The following is a 15,118-nucleotide window of genomic DNA, read 5'->3' as shown; positions in this document are numbered from 1 at the left end:
CGGTTTTGACGGGTCACGGTATAATATGACGGGGCAAAATACCAGAAAGGTATCATGGTTCCAATGCCATCGATTTTGGCCTCTGGGTCTTGGGAGCAGTTGGGTTTTTCCCAAGGGGGTGGGCAGCCCGTGGCTGGAGACCCAGTAAGTTGAGGGTCCTTCGTGTTTGTGTTGATTTCAGATGCTGTTGGCTGTGTTGATCCGGAAGAATGCACTCAAGTCTGTGGGACAGAAGTTGGATGTGCCAACATCGCCTATCCCAAGTTGGTGATGGAACTCATGCCCAGCGGTAGGTGGAGACTTGCTTTGAATGAGGCGGCTTCACACCGCAGGTGGCCTTCCTCGTCTTCTTCTTCTTCCTCTCCTCCCCAAATTTAGTTGGTTGTATTGAACACCTCCCCTTTCCACCACCTCCCAGGTCTACGGGGCTTAATGGTGGCGGTGATGATGGCTGCCCTCATGTCGTCCCTGACGTCCATCTTCAACAGCAGCAGTGCCCTCTTCACCATGGACATCTGGAGGAAGGTCCGGCAGGAGGCCAGTGAGAAGGAGCTGCTGCTGGTCGGAAGGTGAGGGTGGTGTGGTATTGGCAGATTTATCTCAGGCCATCAGAGAAATCGACAATCCTACGAAGTCCCAAGTTCTGTAGCTAAACCAGCACTGCCTTCTCTAGGAGAGGAGGAGGAACGTAAACATTTGCAGAAGTTTGGTAGAATATCAACAGAGGTAGGCTTGTCCAGAGCGGTTCCACCACAAAACCGCGGTAGACTAAAGCGCGCTCGACGAAAGCGCGTACGTGACATCATCACAGCGCGACGAAAACAGCACGCTGTGAGCAGTAAACTTAAAATTAACACGTAAATCTAAACCTAACCCCCCCAAACCTAACCCTAAACCTAAGCCTAACCCTTAACCTAACCCTAAACCTAACCCTAAACCTAACCCTTAACCTAACGCTAAACCTAACCCTAAACCTAACCCTTAACCTAACCCTAAACCTAACCCTAAACCTAACCCTTAACCTAACCCTAAACCTAACCCTAAACCTAACCCTAAACCTAACCCTAAACCTAAACCTAACCCTAAGCCTAACCCTTAACCTAACGCTCTAAACCTAACCCTAATCCTTAACCTAACCCTAACCCTTAACCTAACCCTTACCTTTATGTGAATCGGCTTGCTTTAATTTTATTTTAATTTAAATTTAATTTATTTTTAATTTTATTTGTCGCGCTGCTGATGACGTCAGGTACGTGCTTTAATCGGGCGCGCTTTAGTGGACCGCGGTTTTGACGGGTCACGGTCCAGAGCAGCCCAGTGAGGGCTGAGCCAGCCAGATGAATCTCTGAATGTTGGCTAACTGTTGGATGAGGAGGAGAAAACGGGAAACTGAGATCAGAGACGAGGGATCTAATTCATCTCCAGCTTGGCACATCTGGGCTTTATCCCTGGGGTCATGTTGAAGGGGGAAGCTGAAGAGACAAAGGAAACCTTGATGGGATGCTGAAGAGACAAGCCATGATTCAGTTGCCTTATCAAAACTCTGTTGTTTTTTTAAAATCTGGGGCCAAAGCAACAGTGATTCAGTCATTGGCCAAAAAGTTAGGACCAAAATCCAGAGGTGTGAATGTGCTTCTTCCAAAAACATACTAGATGCAAGCTTGGAATGATGGTGCGGTTTCCAGTCTATAAAACTATTGGGCAAAACTATTTTAGCTTCGGTCCCAGCTTGGAATTCTTCTCACTTTCCCTCTTCTTCTCCCGGGGAGTTTTCCCCGTCTCGCCCGCCACTCGGTTTCTCTTCCTGTAAAATGGGCTCAACAATCTCAGCAGCATCTGCTGACTTCAGCGATTGTTTCATTGTTTACGTGACGGCGCAGTGAGAGCTCCGAGTGATGATTGTCGGAATGGCACACAGACCTTAATCACCATTAATCACCCAGCGAGGCCCCCCCCGTTTCATCGGCCTGTCTTGCAAGCAGGGGTGGAGGAAGAGGAGTCACCAAGGTTGTTGTGGCTCTCCTCCCCTGGAATTTATCGCCCTGCAAAGTTTCAAACCGTGTGTGTGTGTGTGTGTGTGTGTGTGTGTGTGTGTTAGTGTGCTCTATGTTTCCAGGCATTGTTGGGTTTCTTTAAAAAAAAATCTATAAGTTCTTGTTGGATTGATTGGCGGAAGTGCAGTGCTCCCCATGAGTGATTACTCTTCATTGTGACTCTATAAACCTGATTTATGGACCATCTCAGGCTGTGTGAATTAGACAATGCAGGGTGACAAAATAGCAGAATAAACAAGTTGGAAGGGAACAACTTAGAGGTCTTCTAGTCCAGCAGGTCAAACAGGAGACCCTAGACCATTTCAATCAATCAATCAATCAATCAGAATAGATCTGGAAGGGACCTTGGAGGTCTTCTAGTCCAGTGTTTTTCAACCTTTTTTGTGCAAAGGCACACTTTTTTCATGAAAAAAATCACGAGGCACACCACCATTAGAAAATGTTTAAAAAATTTAACTCTGTGCCTATATTGACTATATATAAAGTGTTTTTCCCACGGCACACCTTACACTATGTCACGGCACACGAGTGTGCCACGGCACAATGGTTGAAAAACACTGTTCTAGTCCAACCCCCTGCTCAAACAGGAGAGCCTAGACCATTTCAATCAATCAATCAATCAGAATAGATCTGGAAGGGACCTTGGAGGTCTTCTAGTCTAACCCGCTGCTCAAACAGGAGAGCCTAGACCATTTCAATCAATCAATCAATCAATCAATCAATCAATCAGAATAGATCTGGAAGGGACCTTGGAGGTCTTCTAGTCTAACCCACTGCTCAGGCAGGAAACCCTATACCAGTGTTTCTCAACCTTGGCAACTTGAAGATGTCCGGACTTCAACTCCCAGAATTCCCCAGCCAGCATTTGCTGGCTGGGGAATTCTGGGAGTTGAAGTCCGGACATCTTCAAGTTGCCAAGGTTGAGAAACACTGCCCTATACCATTTCAGACAAATGGCTGTCCAGTCTCTTCTTAAAAACCTCCAGTGATGGAGCATTCACAACTTCTGGTGGCAAGGAGTTCCGCCGGTTAATTGTTCTCACCGTCAGGAAATTTCTCCTTTGAACTCACGGTAAGCTTTCTGTACCAGTCATACTGTGAGGTCGCCCAGATTTCTTGTGTGATTATCTCAACCTCAAGCTACCCTTTGACTAACGGCTGGTCCTCGGCTTACGACGACAACTGGGCACAGAATTTCCATTGCTAAGCAAGGAAGTAAAGTTTGGTGAATCACGCGTGGTTTTTATGACCTTTTTTTTAACCATGCTTGTTAAGCAAATCCCTGCGGCCGTTGAGTGAGTCATGCAGTCGTGAAGCAAATCTGGCTTCCCCCCCTCCCCCCCGCCCCCTCGACTCTGCTTGCCAGAAGGTCTGCTAGGAAGACGGCAAGGACTGCGATCACGTCACCCCTGGCTAGGAGGCGCTACGACGGTCATAAGTGCAAGTCTGTTCATGAGCCTCTTTTTTCAGCGCCGTAGCAACCTTGAGAGGTCGCTAAATGGATTGTGGTGAGCTGAAGACTCCCTGTGGCTAATGCAAGCCGGGAGCCGTGAAGATGCTTAATGTTAAAATGGGGTCTTTAGAATTGAAGCCAATTCTAGAGGAGGAAGAGAAAGAAGAGAAGGGAAAGAAGGTGGGAAGAAAGAAGGAGAGAAGAAAGAGAAGAAACTGGGGGAGGAAGGAGGGAGGGAAGAGGAGAGGGTAGTAAAGAGGGAAAGAAAGAGAGAAGGAGAGTTGAAAGGAAGGAAGGAAGGAGGGAGGAAGGGAGGGAGATTAAGAGAAAAGGAAGGAGGAGGGAGAGAGAAGGGGAAGGAGGAAAGGTATGTGAGAAGGAGGGGGGGGACCGAGGGAGGGAAGGGAGGGGGAGGGAAAGGAGGAAAGGAGAAAAGAAAGGAGGGAAGGCAGGGCAGAAGGAAGTAAGGGGGGAGGGAAGAAAAGGGTATGGAAAAGAAGAAATGAGGGAAGAGAAGAGGGAGGGAAGGAATAAGATACCTAACATTCTATGTTTATAATGATTTGATAGTATGGGAATATCTCGAAATGTAGTTGTATTGTTTTTTACAAGTTATGGATGTTGTATTTTCTTTTTACCAATTAAAAAAAAAAAAGAATTGAAGCCAGCTCCCCCTTTCAGGGCTCCTGCAGGAGTCCTGCTTTTCCCACTTGCACGAGGGGGGGGGGGCTGTCCTGCTGGGTTTACTGCCCCCGCTCCCTCCGGCAGCTGATCTGCGCAGGGCACGGCTGGGCCTGGCACCAGTGGCAGGGCAAACAGTGCCATCGCCCGAGCGAGTGGCAGCAGGTTGGACTCTCTGGATTACGTTGGGGAAGGTCTGCCCCTCCGGGAGTTAATTGTTTTCCTCTCTGTGAGCTCATCGCTTCGCTGGTGATGTGCGGAGAGGGACCAGGATGCCAGCTGGGTGCAACCGGGCGAGAGAAAGAAAGCTGCGGGAGAGGGGCACGCCCGAGCTTTAGCCGAATCCCTGGGGTTTTTTTCACAATGTTGAACTGGGCAGGGGGGAGGGCCCAGGTCGCCTGGGGGCTACAGACTTTCCTCTTTGCTGGTGGAGACCGGGGGTGGGGGGGTGGGGGGAGATGAGGTGGCCCCCCTCTGCTTCCGGCAGAGGCTCCGGCAGAGCTCGGATTGTGCCCAGGGATCAGGAATCTTAAGTGGCACCTCTGTGCTCTGGCATCTCTCTTGATCCCTCTGGGAAATCGGGTGATTTCCTTGGGGGAAGGAATCACAGGATGACTGGAGAGAGAGGGGGGAGGGAGGGAGGGAGAGAGAGAGAAAGAAAGAGAGAAAGAAAGAGAGAAAAAGAGAGAGAGAAAGAGAAAGAGAGAGAGAGAAGGAAGGAGGGAGAGAGAGATAAAGAAAGAGAGAAAGAAAGAGAGAGAGAAAGAGAGGGAGGGAGGGAGAGAGAGAGAGAAAGAAAGAGAGAAAGAAAGAGAGAAAAAGAGAGAGAGAAAGAGAGAGAGAGGGAAGGAAGGAGGAAGAGAGAGAGAAAGAAAGAGAAAGAAAGAGAAAAAGAGAGAGAGAAAGAGAGAGGGAGGGAGAGAGAGAGAAAGAAAGAAAGGGAAAAAGAAAGAAAGAGAGAGAGGAAGGGGGGAGGGAGAGAGAGAGAAAGAAAGAAGAGAAAGAGAAAGAAAGAGAGAAAAAGAGAGAGAGAAAGAGAGAGAGAAAGAGAGAGGGAAGGAAGGAAGGAGGAAGAGAGAGAAAGAAAGAGAGAAAGAAAGAGAGAAAAAGAGAGAGAGAGAAAGAGAAAGAGAGAGAGAAGGAAGGAGGGAGAGAGAGAGAAAGAAAGAGAGAAAGAAAGAGAAAAAAAGAGAGAGAAAGAGAGGGAGGGAGGGAGAGAGAGAGAAAGAAAGAAAGAGAGAAAGAAAGAAAGAGAGAAAAAGAGAGAGAGAGAAAGAGAGAGAGGGAAGGAAGGAGGAAGAGAGAGAGAAAGAAAGAGAAAGAAAGAGAAAAAGAGAGAGAGAAAGAGAGAGGGGGAGGGAGGGAGAGAGAGAGAGAAAGAAAGGGAGAAAGAAAGAAAGAGAGAGGGAGGGGGAGGGAGAGAGAGAGAAAGAAAGAAAGAGAGAAAGAGAAAGAAAGAGAAAAAGAGAGAGAGGGAAGGAAGGAAGGAGGAAGAGAGAGAGAAAGAAAGAGAAAGAAAGAGAAAGAAAGAGAGAAAGAGAAAGAGAGAGAGAGAAGGAAGGAGGGAGAGAGAGAGAAAGAAAGAGAGAAAGAAAGAGAAAAAAAGAGAGAGAAAGAGAGAGAGAAAGGGGGAAGGAAGGAGGAAGAGAGAGAGAGAGAAAGAAAGAGAGAGAGAGAAAGAGAGAGAGAGAGGGAGGGAGGGAGGAGAGAGAGAGAGACTCTGATGGGTTTGGGTTGAAAGCAAAAATTATATCACTAATTATTGTCTTTCACTGGGGGTGGGCATACCGGCTGGGTTTGAAATATTTACAAGCAGTTCCCGACTTGCATTCATTTAGCGACTGTTCAAAGTTACAACGGCACTGAAAAAAGGGACTTAGGGCTGGTCCTCGCATTTATGACCCTCGTAGCATCCCGATGGTCCTGCAATCAAAATTTGGGCACTTGGAACCTGGCATGTATGATGAGGGTTTGGGCATCCTGGGATGACGTCATCCCCATTAGCCCCTCCTTCCGTCTGAAATCAATGGGAGGAATCAGATTAGCTTAATGCAGTGTTTCTCAACCTTGGCCACTTGAAGATGTCCGGACTTCAACTCCCAGAATCCCCCAGCCAGCGAATGCTGGCTGGGGAATTCTGGGAGTTGAAGTCCGGACATCTTCACGTGGCCAAGGTTGAGAAACACTGGCTTAATGCCTCTGCCATTCGCTTAACAACTGCGGGGATTTTCTCAACCATCATGGTTGAAAAAAGGTCATAAAATGCGACCCACGTAACCCTTGCGTAGCAGTGGTGGCCGGCCGTATGTTGAGAACTGCCTGCATTCTTCCCCTGTGGAATCCAAGCCCCATCATCCCCCAGTGGGAGTGGCAGGGGAGGGTGGGATTTATAATCCCAGGAGGCCAAGTTGGGAAAAGCTGCTCCCCTTTGGCGGGAGCCCTTCCTCCCCCCTTCCTTCCGTACCCAGGGAAGGAGGAGCTGGTTTTGCAGAGGGTGAGGCTGACGCTGCCAGGTGGGGGCCGAGTCCCAGGTTGCCATGGGGAAGAAGCAAACAGCCCCCGCTTGGAAAAACAGAACTCCTGTCCTGGCAGGTAACGCAGAAGCTCCGGTTTTCCTTATAAGGATGCGGCGTCTGTTCCTCCTCTCCGCTTTTGTCTACACGATCAATATCCTTGCGTCATCTCCCCCCCTCCTGGGAGTGGTACGCAAGGAGGAGGGGGCTGGGAGCCAAGGGGGAGGGAGTGGGTCATTCCAGCATGGCAGGATGGCGGGGGGGTGCCACCTGGGATCCAGGACTGGCCCATTCAGTCCCCTGGGGGAGACAGAAGGGTTGCTGGTGAACTCAGCTTTGGCCCCAAAGGAAGAACATTTTTTGGGGGGGAAAACATCTCTGCCATCCCGTTGCTTCTGCTGGGAGCCTCGCAGTCCGAGGGAGGGGCGCTATCAACCGTCGGAAACCTCCCCTCTTGGAACCGGTTGGCAGGCTGGCTGGTGGCCTTGAGGGGGCTGTAGACCTGAGTGGTTAGACACCAGACGGTGCCTTCTCAAGGGGGGTGCTGATGGCTTCCCACTATCTGTGGCTCTCCCCAGGCTGAACCAGGGCTCCCTGCACTCCTAACACTCCCCCCTGCCACCATTGTGGACTCCGTCCTTCGTGGGGGTGAACCTCCAGCTCCGGAAGATGCTATGATGACCTCAGACACCTCGCAATCGCAGTTAGACTTATCTACCGCTTCATAGGGCTTTCAGCCCTCTCTAAGCAGTTTACAGAGTCAGCATATCGCCCCCAACAACAATCCGGGTCCTCATTTTACCCACCTCGGAAGGATGGAAGGCTGAGTCAACCCTGAGCCGGTGAGATTTGAACAGCCGAACTGCAGAACTAGCAGTCAGCTGAAGTAGCCTGCAGTGCTGCATTTAACCACTGCGCCACCTCGGCTCTATTACCTCCTGGTGCCAACCAGGCCAATGCCGTGTTCAAGTCTTTCTCTCTTGGCCTCCCTGGGCCTGGAGAACCTTCTGGTTCTTAATGCTGATGGAGAAATGCCTGCAGTGGGCAGAACTGGGCCGCTGCCCTGTCTTGGCCTTGAAAGTAGCGGGCGGGTATGATCCTGACTCACCCGAAGGCTGGGAGATGGGTGGGCAGTTATGCCAAGGCTCCTTTCTCCAGGACCTGGCGGGCGTTTGAGGACAGCCCTGTGCAGTTGGCTAACCCAAGTCTGCTTGGCGCTTTCTCATCCTACGTTCGGAACGGTAATAATCAGAATTATTAAGCTGTCAAACCTTTGGGAAGTTTCTCCACCCAGCACTGTCCAGGTGTGCTGGACTGCAAATGCTCAGCTGCCAATTAGCCTCCTTTGTTTCTAAATGTTTATACCAAAACGTCTCAATCTTAGCAGCTTTTAAGCCTGTGGACTTCAGCTTCCCCAGAATCCCCCAGGGCTGGCTGGGGAATTCTGGGAGTTGAAGTCCACAGGTGTTAAAAGTGAGCAAGGTTGAGAAAGACTGGCTTATACTTTCTTTGGTGTTCCAGAAAAGCTTATAGCCAGACCAGTGTTTCTCAACCTTGACAACTTGAAGATGTCCGGACTTCAACTCCCAGAATTCCCCAGCAGTGGTTAGGACAGTGTTTCTCAACCTTGGCAACTTGAAGATGTCCGGACTTCAACCCCCTAAACACTGTCCTAACCACTGCTGGGGAATTCTGAGAGTTGAAGTCCGGACATCTTCAAGTTGCCAAGGTTGAGAAACACTGAGCTAGACATTTCAATGCCCAGAAATTTTTAAATTTTAAAAAAGTTAACTGCCTAATTGCTTCCGGAATTGGGGAAAGCATTTCTGTCAACAGCCATCCCTGGCCGTCAGGTGCTTTCCATAAAAACAACAGGAAGCTGCCACAAGTGACTATTCAAAATTAGATAACAAAGACATTTGCAAGTGTGCACTAACGATGTGCTGCGTTTCTCATTGACCCGCCTCTCCCTTCTGCCCTTTCCCCTTTTGTCGTCCCTAAAATTTCATGCCCGAAGCTCGTTCCCTGAAATGCTGATTTTTTCCCAAGGTTGAGTCGTCTTTACGTCTCCGCCATCTCTCTCCTTAGTAATAATCTTCCGTCTCTTCCCCAGGAGAGCTACCAGAATAAAGGGGGTGCTTTAATTAACACCTGATTGGCTTTTTTGGCCCGAGGTATAAATAAAAGAGTTATCATCACGATGTGCCTGGACTTGTCGGCTTTCCCTTCTGTTTATCGTGGATTTTTCTCAGTGCTGATGGTGCGTTGAGAGGATTTGTGGGTTGTGCCTGTTGTGGGTGGAATTGCCTCGTAACCTCTTTTTTTTCTTTGGTGGCTTCCCAGAAATTTGGTGGACCTCCTGGTGGGGATCAGAAGCCATGAGACACAGTTCCTGGCTGGGGTGTGGTTGAGTGATGTCTTCAGAGGTGTTAACAAGCTTTGCATCTGGATTCCTTCCACAGTGACTCTCATGCTTGGGAGAAGGTGACACAGTCACTTCCGAATTTGGGTGCCATGAGTGGGTTCGGTTAGGGTTGCCCCTGAAATCCAGGGTGACTCAACTGAGTTTCCAACAGCTTGCAAAATCCCGTTGTAAGGGGACGTGGGTGTGCTCGGAAGGGCGTGTCAACCCTCTGAAGTAGTACAGACTGGGAAACCGACACCATGAATAGCAATAGCAATAGCAGTTAGACTTATATACCGCTTCATAGGGCTTTCAGCCCTCTCTAAGCGGTTTACAGAGTCAGCATATTGCCCCCAACAACAATCCGGGTCCTCATTTCACCCACCTCGGAAGGATGGAAGGCTGAGTCAACCTTGAGCCGGTGAGATTTGAACAGCCGAACTGCAGATAACAGTCGGCTGAAGTGGCCTGCAGTACTGCACCCTAACCACTGCGCCACCTCGGCTCTTTTTAATATATATATATGTCTGTATATATATGTACATGTGTAGATATATATATATATACATATAGATAGATAGATAGATAGATAGATAGATAGATAGATAGATATATAGATAGATAGATAGATAGATAGATAGATAGATAGATAGCAATAGCAGTTAGACTTATATACCGCTTCATAGGGCTTTCAGCCCTCTCTAAGCGGTTTACAGAGTCAGCCTATTGCCCCCCAACAACAATCCGGGTTCTCATTTCACCCACCTCGGAAGGATGGGAGGCTGAGTCAACCCTGAGCTGGTGAGATTTGAACCGCCAAACTGCTGAACTGCAGTCAGCTGAAGTAGCCTGCAGTGCTGCATTTAACCACTGCGCCACCTCGGCTCTTCAAGGCTACCTCAGTTGTAGGAATGGAGGAACAGGAAGTGGCAAGGCTGGAAGAGCTTCCATTCTCCCCTTCTCCCCCTTTGCTTTTACCTCTCTGACAACTCGGGAGGGTCATTTCTGAGACCCTTCCTCAAATTACCCTCCTAGGTTGGATTCAGATTCTGTTTTATCGGGTGGCTCTCTGGGCTGCCTGTCAAGCTCGCTCTCACAGCCGTTTCCATCTATCGGATGTTCAGGTTGGGTCCTGCCCCTTATTTAACCATTCAAGATCTTCCTTGGTTTTGAAGACGTGCGTGGAATCTTAAGGAAATCGAAGCCTTAGAATAAGGAGCCGAGGTGGCGCAGTGGTTACGGTGCAGTAATGCAGGCCACTTTAGCTGACTGTGATCTGCAGCTCAGCGGTTCAAATCTCACCGGCTCAAGGTCGACTCAGCCTTCCATCCTTCCGAGGTGGGTGAAATGAGGATCCGGACTGTGGGGGCAAGTTGCTGACTCAATTTGCTAAAAATTTGTAAATCGCTTAGAGAGGGCTAAAAGCCCTATGAAGCGGTATATAAGTCTAATAAATAAATAAATAAAATAAGAGAAAGCTGGAGTGTTGCTCAGCGACATCCAGGTGTTATTTGAGTTGGGGGAAACCTGTGTAATCAGGAAGGTGGAGAGAAGAAAGGGAGAAAAGAAGGGAGAAAGAAGAAGGAAAGGAGAAGGAAGAAGGAAGAGCCGAGGTGGCGCAGTGGTTAGGGTGCAGCACTGCAGGCCACTTCAGCTGACTGCTATCTGCAGTTCGGCTATTCAAATCTCACCGGCTCAAGGTTGACTCAGCCTTCCATCCTTCCGAGGTGGGTGAAATGAGGACCCGGATTGTTGTTGGGGGCAATATGCTGACTCTGTAAACCGCTTAGAGAGGGCTGAAAGCCCTATGAAGCGGTATATAAGTCTAACTGCTATTGCTATTGCTAAATGAAGAAGGAGGGAGAAGGAAAGAAGAAGGAAGAAAAGGAGGGAGAAAGAAGGAAAGGAAAGGAGAAGGAAGCAACGAAGGAGGAGGAGGAGGAAAGAGAAGAAAGAAAAGGCAGAAAGGATGGAGAAGGAGGAAGAAAAAGGAGAAGGAGGAAAAGAGGAGAAAGAAGGAATGGAAGGAAAAGGAGAAAAGGGAAGGAGGAGAAGGATGTTTATTGCAGTCAGTGACCATCCCAGGAACCAAATTGATCTTCAACAGGGACACCACCTTTTCAGGCAGGTCAAACAGAATCCCCGAGAAAGTCCACCTTCGAGGATCCTGCTGTGACCCCCCTTTCTGTAGCCCCTCGGGGGGATTCTGGAGGGTGGAACAGTGGGGAGGTGAGCAATGGCAGATGGGGCGGGCTGAGTGATTTGTGCCTTTGCTGCTTCGGCAGGGTGGTGACCGTCGTCCTGGTGGCGGTGAGTGTGGTGTGGCTGCCCATCCTGCAGAGCTCCAACAGTGGCCAACTCTTCATCTACATCCAGTCGGTCACCAGTTACCTGGCCCCTCCCGTCACCGCCGTCTTCCTCCTGGCCGTGTTTTGGAAGAGAGCCAACGAGCAGGTGACTTCGGTGTGCGTGTGTGCGTGCGCACCTTCAACAATGCCAAACCTCTGGCTGCCCCAACAACGCTCGGAGAGGCGAAACCAATCCATGCAGCAACTTGCACACCTGGCCAGTGTACAAAACCATTGGCCCCAGTTCAGGAGAGCCTTGTGGTGTGTTGGGTGGTGGTTATAGGAAGCTACTGTTGGAGAAGATGGTGGCCATGTTTGGCTCACCTGCATTCAGAGTGGAAGGTGCGGGCACCTCAATGAAGGACTCTTCCCATAGCCTTGTTTGGGGAATGCTGGCTGGGGAATTCTGGGAGCTGAAGTCCACAAGTCTTACCCTTAGTCTAGGCAGGGGGTGTCCAATTTTTGGGCAACTTTAAGACCTGTGGACTTCGACTCCCAGCGTCGCTGGCTGGGGAATTCTGGAAGTTGGAAGTCCACAGGTCTTAAAGTTGCCAAGGTTGGAGGCCCCTGGTCTAGACGGTTTTCTTGTGCAGGGGGCCTTTTGGGGCCTGATGGTGGGGCTGGCCGTGGGGCTGAGCCGGATGGTCTTGGAGTTTGCCTACCCCGTCCCCCGCTGCGGCCTCCCGGACCATCGGCCTTCGCTGATGAGGGACCTGCATTACCTCCACCTGGCTCCCCTGCTGTGTCTCCTGACTGCAGTCATCGTGGTGGGCACCAGCTACCTGACGCCACCCCCGACTGAAGCCCAGGTGAGTAGAGGAAGGTGGGGAAGCAGAGCCCGTGGGGGGCAAGAAAACGGGGGGCATCCGTGGAGGTGCCCCGTGGATCCCGAGGGCCAAATCCCTTTCCAAACTGAGTTTCTTCTTTTTTATTTTTCCCTTTCAAATTCATTCATAGTTATACATACTTATAATTGCTCTTTAACATTTGTCTGTTCAAGATTAGACTCTATGATTATTTTTACACACACACACGCATATATATAATACAGCTTGGGTCACTTTTTTTGCCACACTGTGCCTCCATCTTATTTTGCAACAACCTTACTCCTTCCCTATCTCAACCTCCCTTCTCTGCCTTCTTCTTTCCTCCTCCCCTCCCTCCTTTCTTCTTCCCCTCTCTTTCCCCCTCTCCTCCCCCTCCCTTCTCCTCTTACCCTCTCTCCTACTCTCAATTCCCTTCCCTTATTTCCTCTGCTTTACCCTTTCACTCTTCCTTTCCCTCCTCATCCTCCCTCCTTTCTGTCTCTGCTTATTTACTTCCTCTGATGGGTTCTCGCGGTGGCGTTTCAGCAATCCCAACTTTATATTTTCGTGCCAATAATTTTCTCTGCCAAACTGGGCTTCTGGGGGGCCAGGAAGGGCTGGGTTAGTGGCAGAGCATTTGGGGGCAGGGGGGGGAGACTAGGAGGGGGGCTTGGAGAGGGAGAGGCGAGGTTGATCTGCAGGCTGGAGCCATGCCTGATGCTCCTCCGTCGGCTGACTCAGAGAAGGGCTTGGCTGTGTCCCTGGATGAGCTGAAGCCACAACTGAGAAGCCGCGTGGCTGGGGACGCTGAACTTCAGAGCCTCCGACCGGCCACGCCACGGCTGAGCACGATGGGTGAGCCGGCCCTGCATTCCTGCACTGGTGGGAGGGAGACAGGGCTGAAGCTGCCCCTCCCAACCGTCAGTCCGCCCCCCCCCCTTCCCCGCCTTCGAAACAGCCACCTCCCCCACAAGGCAGCCTTTTGCAGAGAGACGTTCTGGGGAAGAGCCCCGTCCTGGAATCCCCTCTGGGTCCTCCCCTTGGGAACCCTGCACTGGGTCTGGGGGATTTTGTGCTCGACGACGGGAGAGGCAGCCTGGGCTTTGGGGAGGGGGAATAGAAGTAATTGGATGGGGCCGGCCATTGGCTGGAAACTGACCCCCTTCCCCCAAAACAGCCCTCTTCGTATTTCCCCAGGCGAAAGCCAGCCTGCAGGTTGGAAGGCAAAGGAAAGGAGAGGAGAGAAGAGGGGAAGGGAAGGAAGGGAGGGGAAAGAGGGGAGGAAAGGAAGTAAATGGATGAAGAAGGGCAGAGAGAGGGGGAAGGAAAAGGAGAGGAGAGGAAGAGGGAAGGAAGGGAGAGGAGAGGAAGTAAACAGATGAAGAAGGGCAGAGAGTGGGGGAAGGAAAAGGAGAGGAGAGGAAGAGGGAAGGAAGGAAGGGAGAGGAGAGGAAGTAAACGGATGAAGAAGGGCAGAGAGTGGGGGAAGGAAAAGGAGAGGAGAGGAAGAGGGGAGGAAGGAAGGGAAGGAAGGAAGGGAAGGGAGAGGAGAGGAAGTAAATGCATGAAGAAGGGCAGAGAGAGAGGAAAGGAAGGGAAGGATCCTTGTTTTATCAGCTGCCGCAATTCTGTTTTTCTCTCTTGGAAACCGTTGCAGATAAAGGACGTGACCTGGTGGACTCGGCGGTCCCTGGAGGCCCCTTCACCTGCCCATCTCTCCAGCCCCCCGTCCCTGCCTGGCACGGAGAAAGAGGGTGGGTCTCTCTGGGGCAGGGGCCAAACTCCTTTTTGCATCCTAGAGTGGATGCCAAACCAGGCGGGTCTTCTCTGAGGACGAAGACCCCAAAAAAGGGGGAGCGGTGGTGGACTGGGACTCCGCTTCCCAGGGACAGAAAGGAGGGGGCACCCAAAGGCCATCCATCCCCCTGCAGGGCTGAAGGAGGGGAAAGAGAGAGACAGAGGCACCTGCGTGTGCCGGGCATGGCAGGGTAAGGAAATGGCTTGCAAACTCATGTTTCTCAGTCCACGGCAAGCAAGAGGCAAACCGCCGGATGGTTCTCCTTGGCATTCCTATTGCTCCTGCCTGCGGTGGTTAGGTGGCCATTGTGTCTGGGGAAGGGAAAGCGCCATCTCTGGGCACCCTGATTTTTACCCGAGGCTTCTCCGTCTCTCCCTGCCAGCTGCCCCAGGAATCCTCCAGCCGGGCTCCTTCTGCATGGAGAGGGAGGCGGAAGGCGCTCCCGGGAAGGCTGGCCGGAGCGAGCAGAGGGCAGCCGGCTTCTGGTCCCAGGTCTGTTCTGCCAACGCTGTGATCCTCATCTGCGTCAACCTCTTTTTCTACGCCTACTTCGCTTGAGAGAGCTTGTTTGGGGTGGTGGGGGGGCAAGAAGGGTGAAACCGGGGGGGTGGGGTAAGGGGAGGGCTTGTGTTCCCAATGGACTGGAAAGCGGGGTTCGTGGGAGCTTTTCTTTATTATTATTATTATTTTTTCCGTTGTAAAAGGTTTTTATTTTCCATTTTTTCATTTTCGTACACTCACATATATACTGTGCACAGCCGGAGCCGTACAACATTAAACAATAATCACAGCAATTCCTCTTGTCGACAATACCCCCCCAAAAATAGAAACCCAATATACCTCTTCCACTATCTTTTCAAGAGGTTTCGGCCCTTGGCAAAGTGAAGGGAGGTGTGGAAAAAGGATCCGGAGGATTTAATTTTTTTAAATTAAATTTTAAAAAAATTAATTAAATTAAATTAAATCCGGAGGAGGGATCTGGAGGATTTCTCCAAAGGGGTTTCAATGGAAAACTTTATTCCCCAAAGAGAGATTATTCCTAGGAATAAAAGAAATGACTT

At 50.5% G+C, this 15,118-nt stretch overlaps 1 protein-coding gene across 1 annotated transcript in view; it reads left to right on the top strand.

The window, feature by feature from the left end:
• SLC5A10 (solute carrier family 5 member 10) overlaps positions 1–14,634 on the top strand; it is a 54,541-nt gene extending 39,907 nt beyond the window's left edge. The window contains exons 10-15 of the mRNA XM_087701766.1: positions 182–289; positions 419–569; positions 11,391–11,559; positions 12,047–12,262; positions 13,917–14,013; positions 14,440–14,634. Of these exons, the coding sequence (XP_087557892.1) occupies positions 182–289; positions 419–569; positions 11,391–11,559; positions 12,047–12,262; positions 13,917–14,013; positions 14,440–14,615 (917 nt within the window). The 3' untranslated portion in view covers positions 14,616–14,634. The remainder of the gene's footprint in view (positions 1–181; positions 290–418; positions 570–11,390; positions 11,560–12,046; positions 12,263–13,916; positions 14,014–14,439) is intronic.
• The last annotated feature ends 484 nt before the right edge of the window (positions 14,635–15,118 follow it).

This window comes from Thamnophis sirtalis, unplaced genomic scaffold (assembly GCF_051295495.1).
Source record: "Thamnophis sirtalis isolate CommonGarterSnake01/CBP01778 unplaced genomic scaffold, rThaSir2_p1.2 scaffold_14, whole genome shotgun sequence".
NCBI classification, from domain to species: Eukaryota; Metazoa; Chordata; class Lepidosauria; order Squamata; family Natricidae; genus Thamnophis; species Thamnophis sirtalis.
This window is presented reverse-complemented; position numbering and strand designations above follow the sequence as displayed.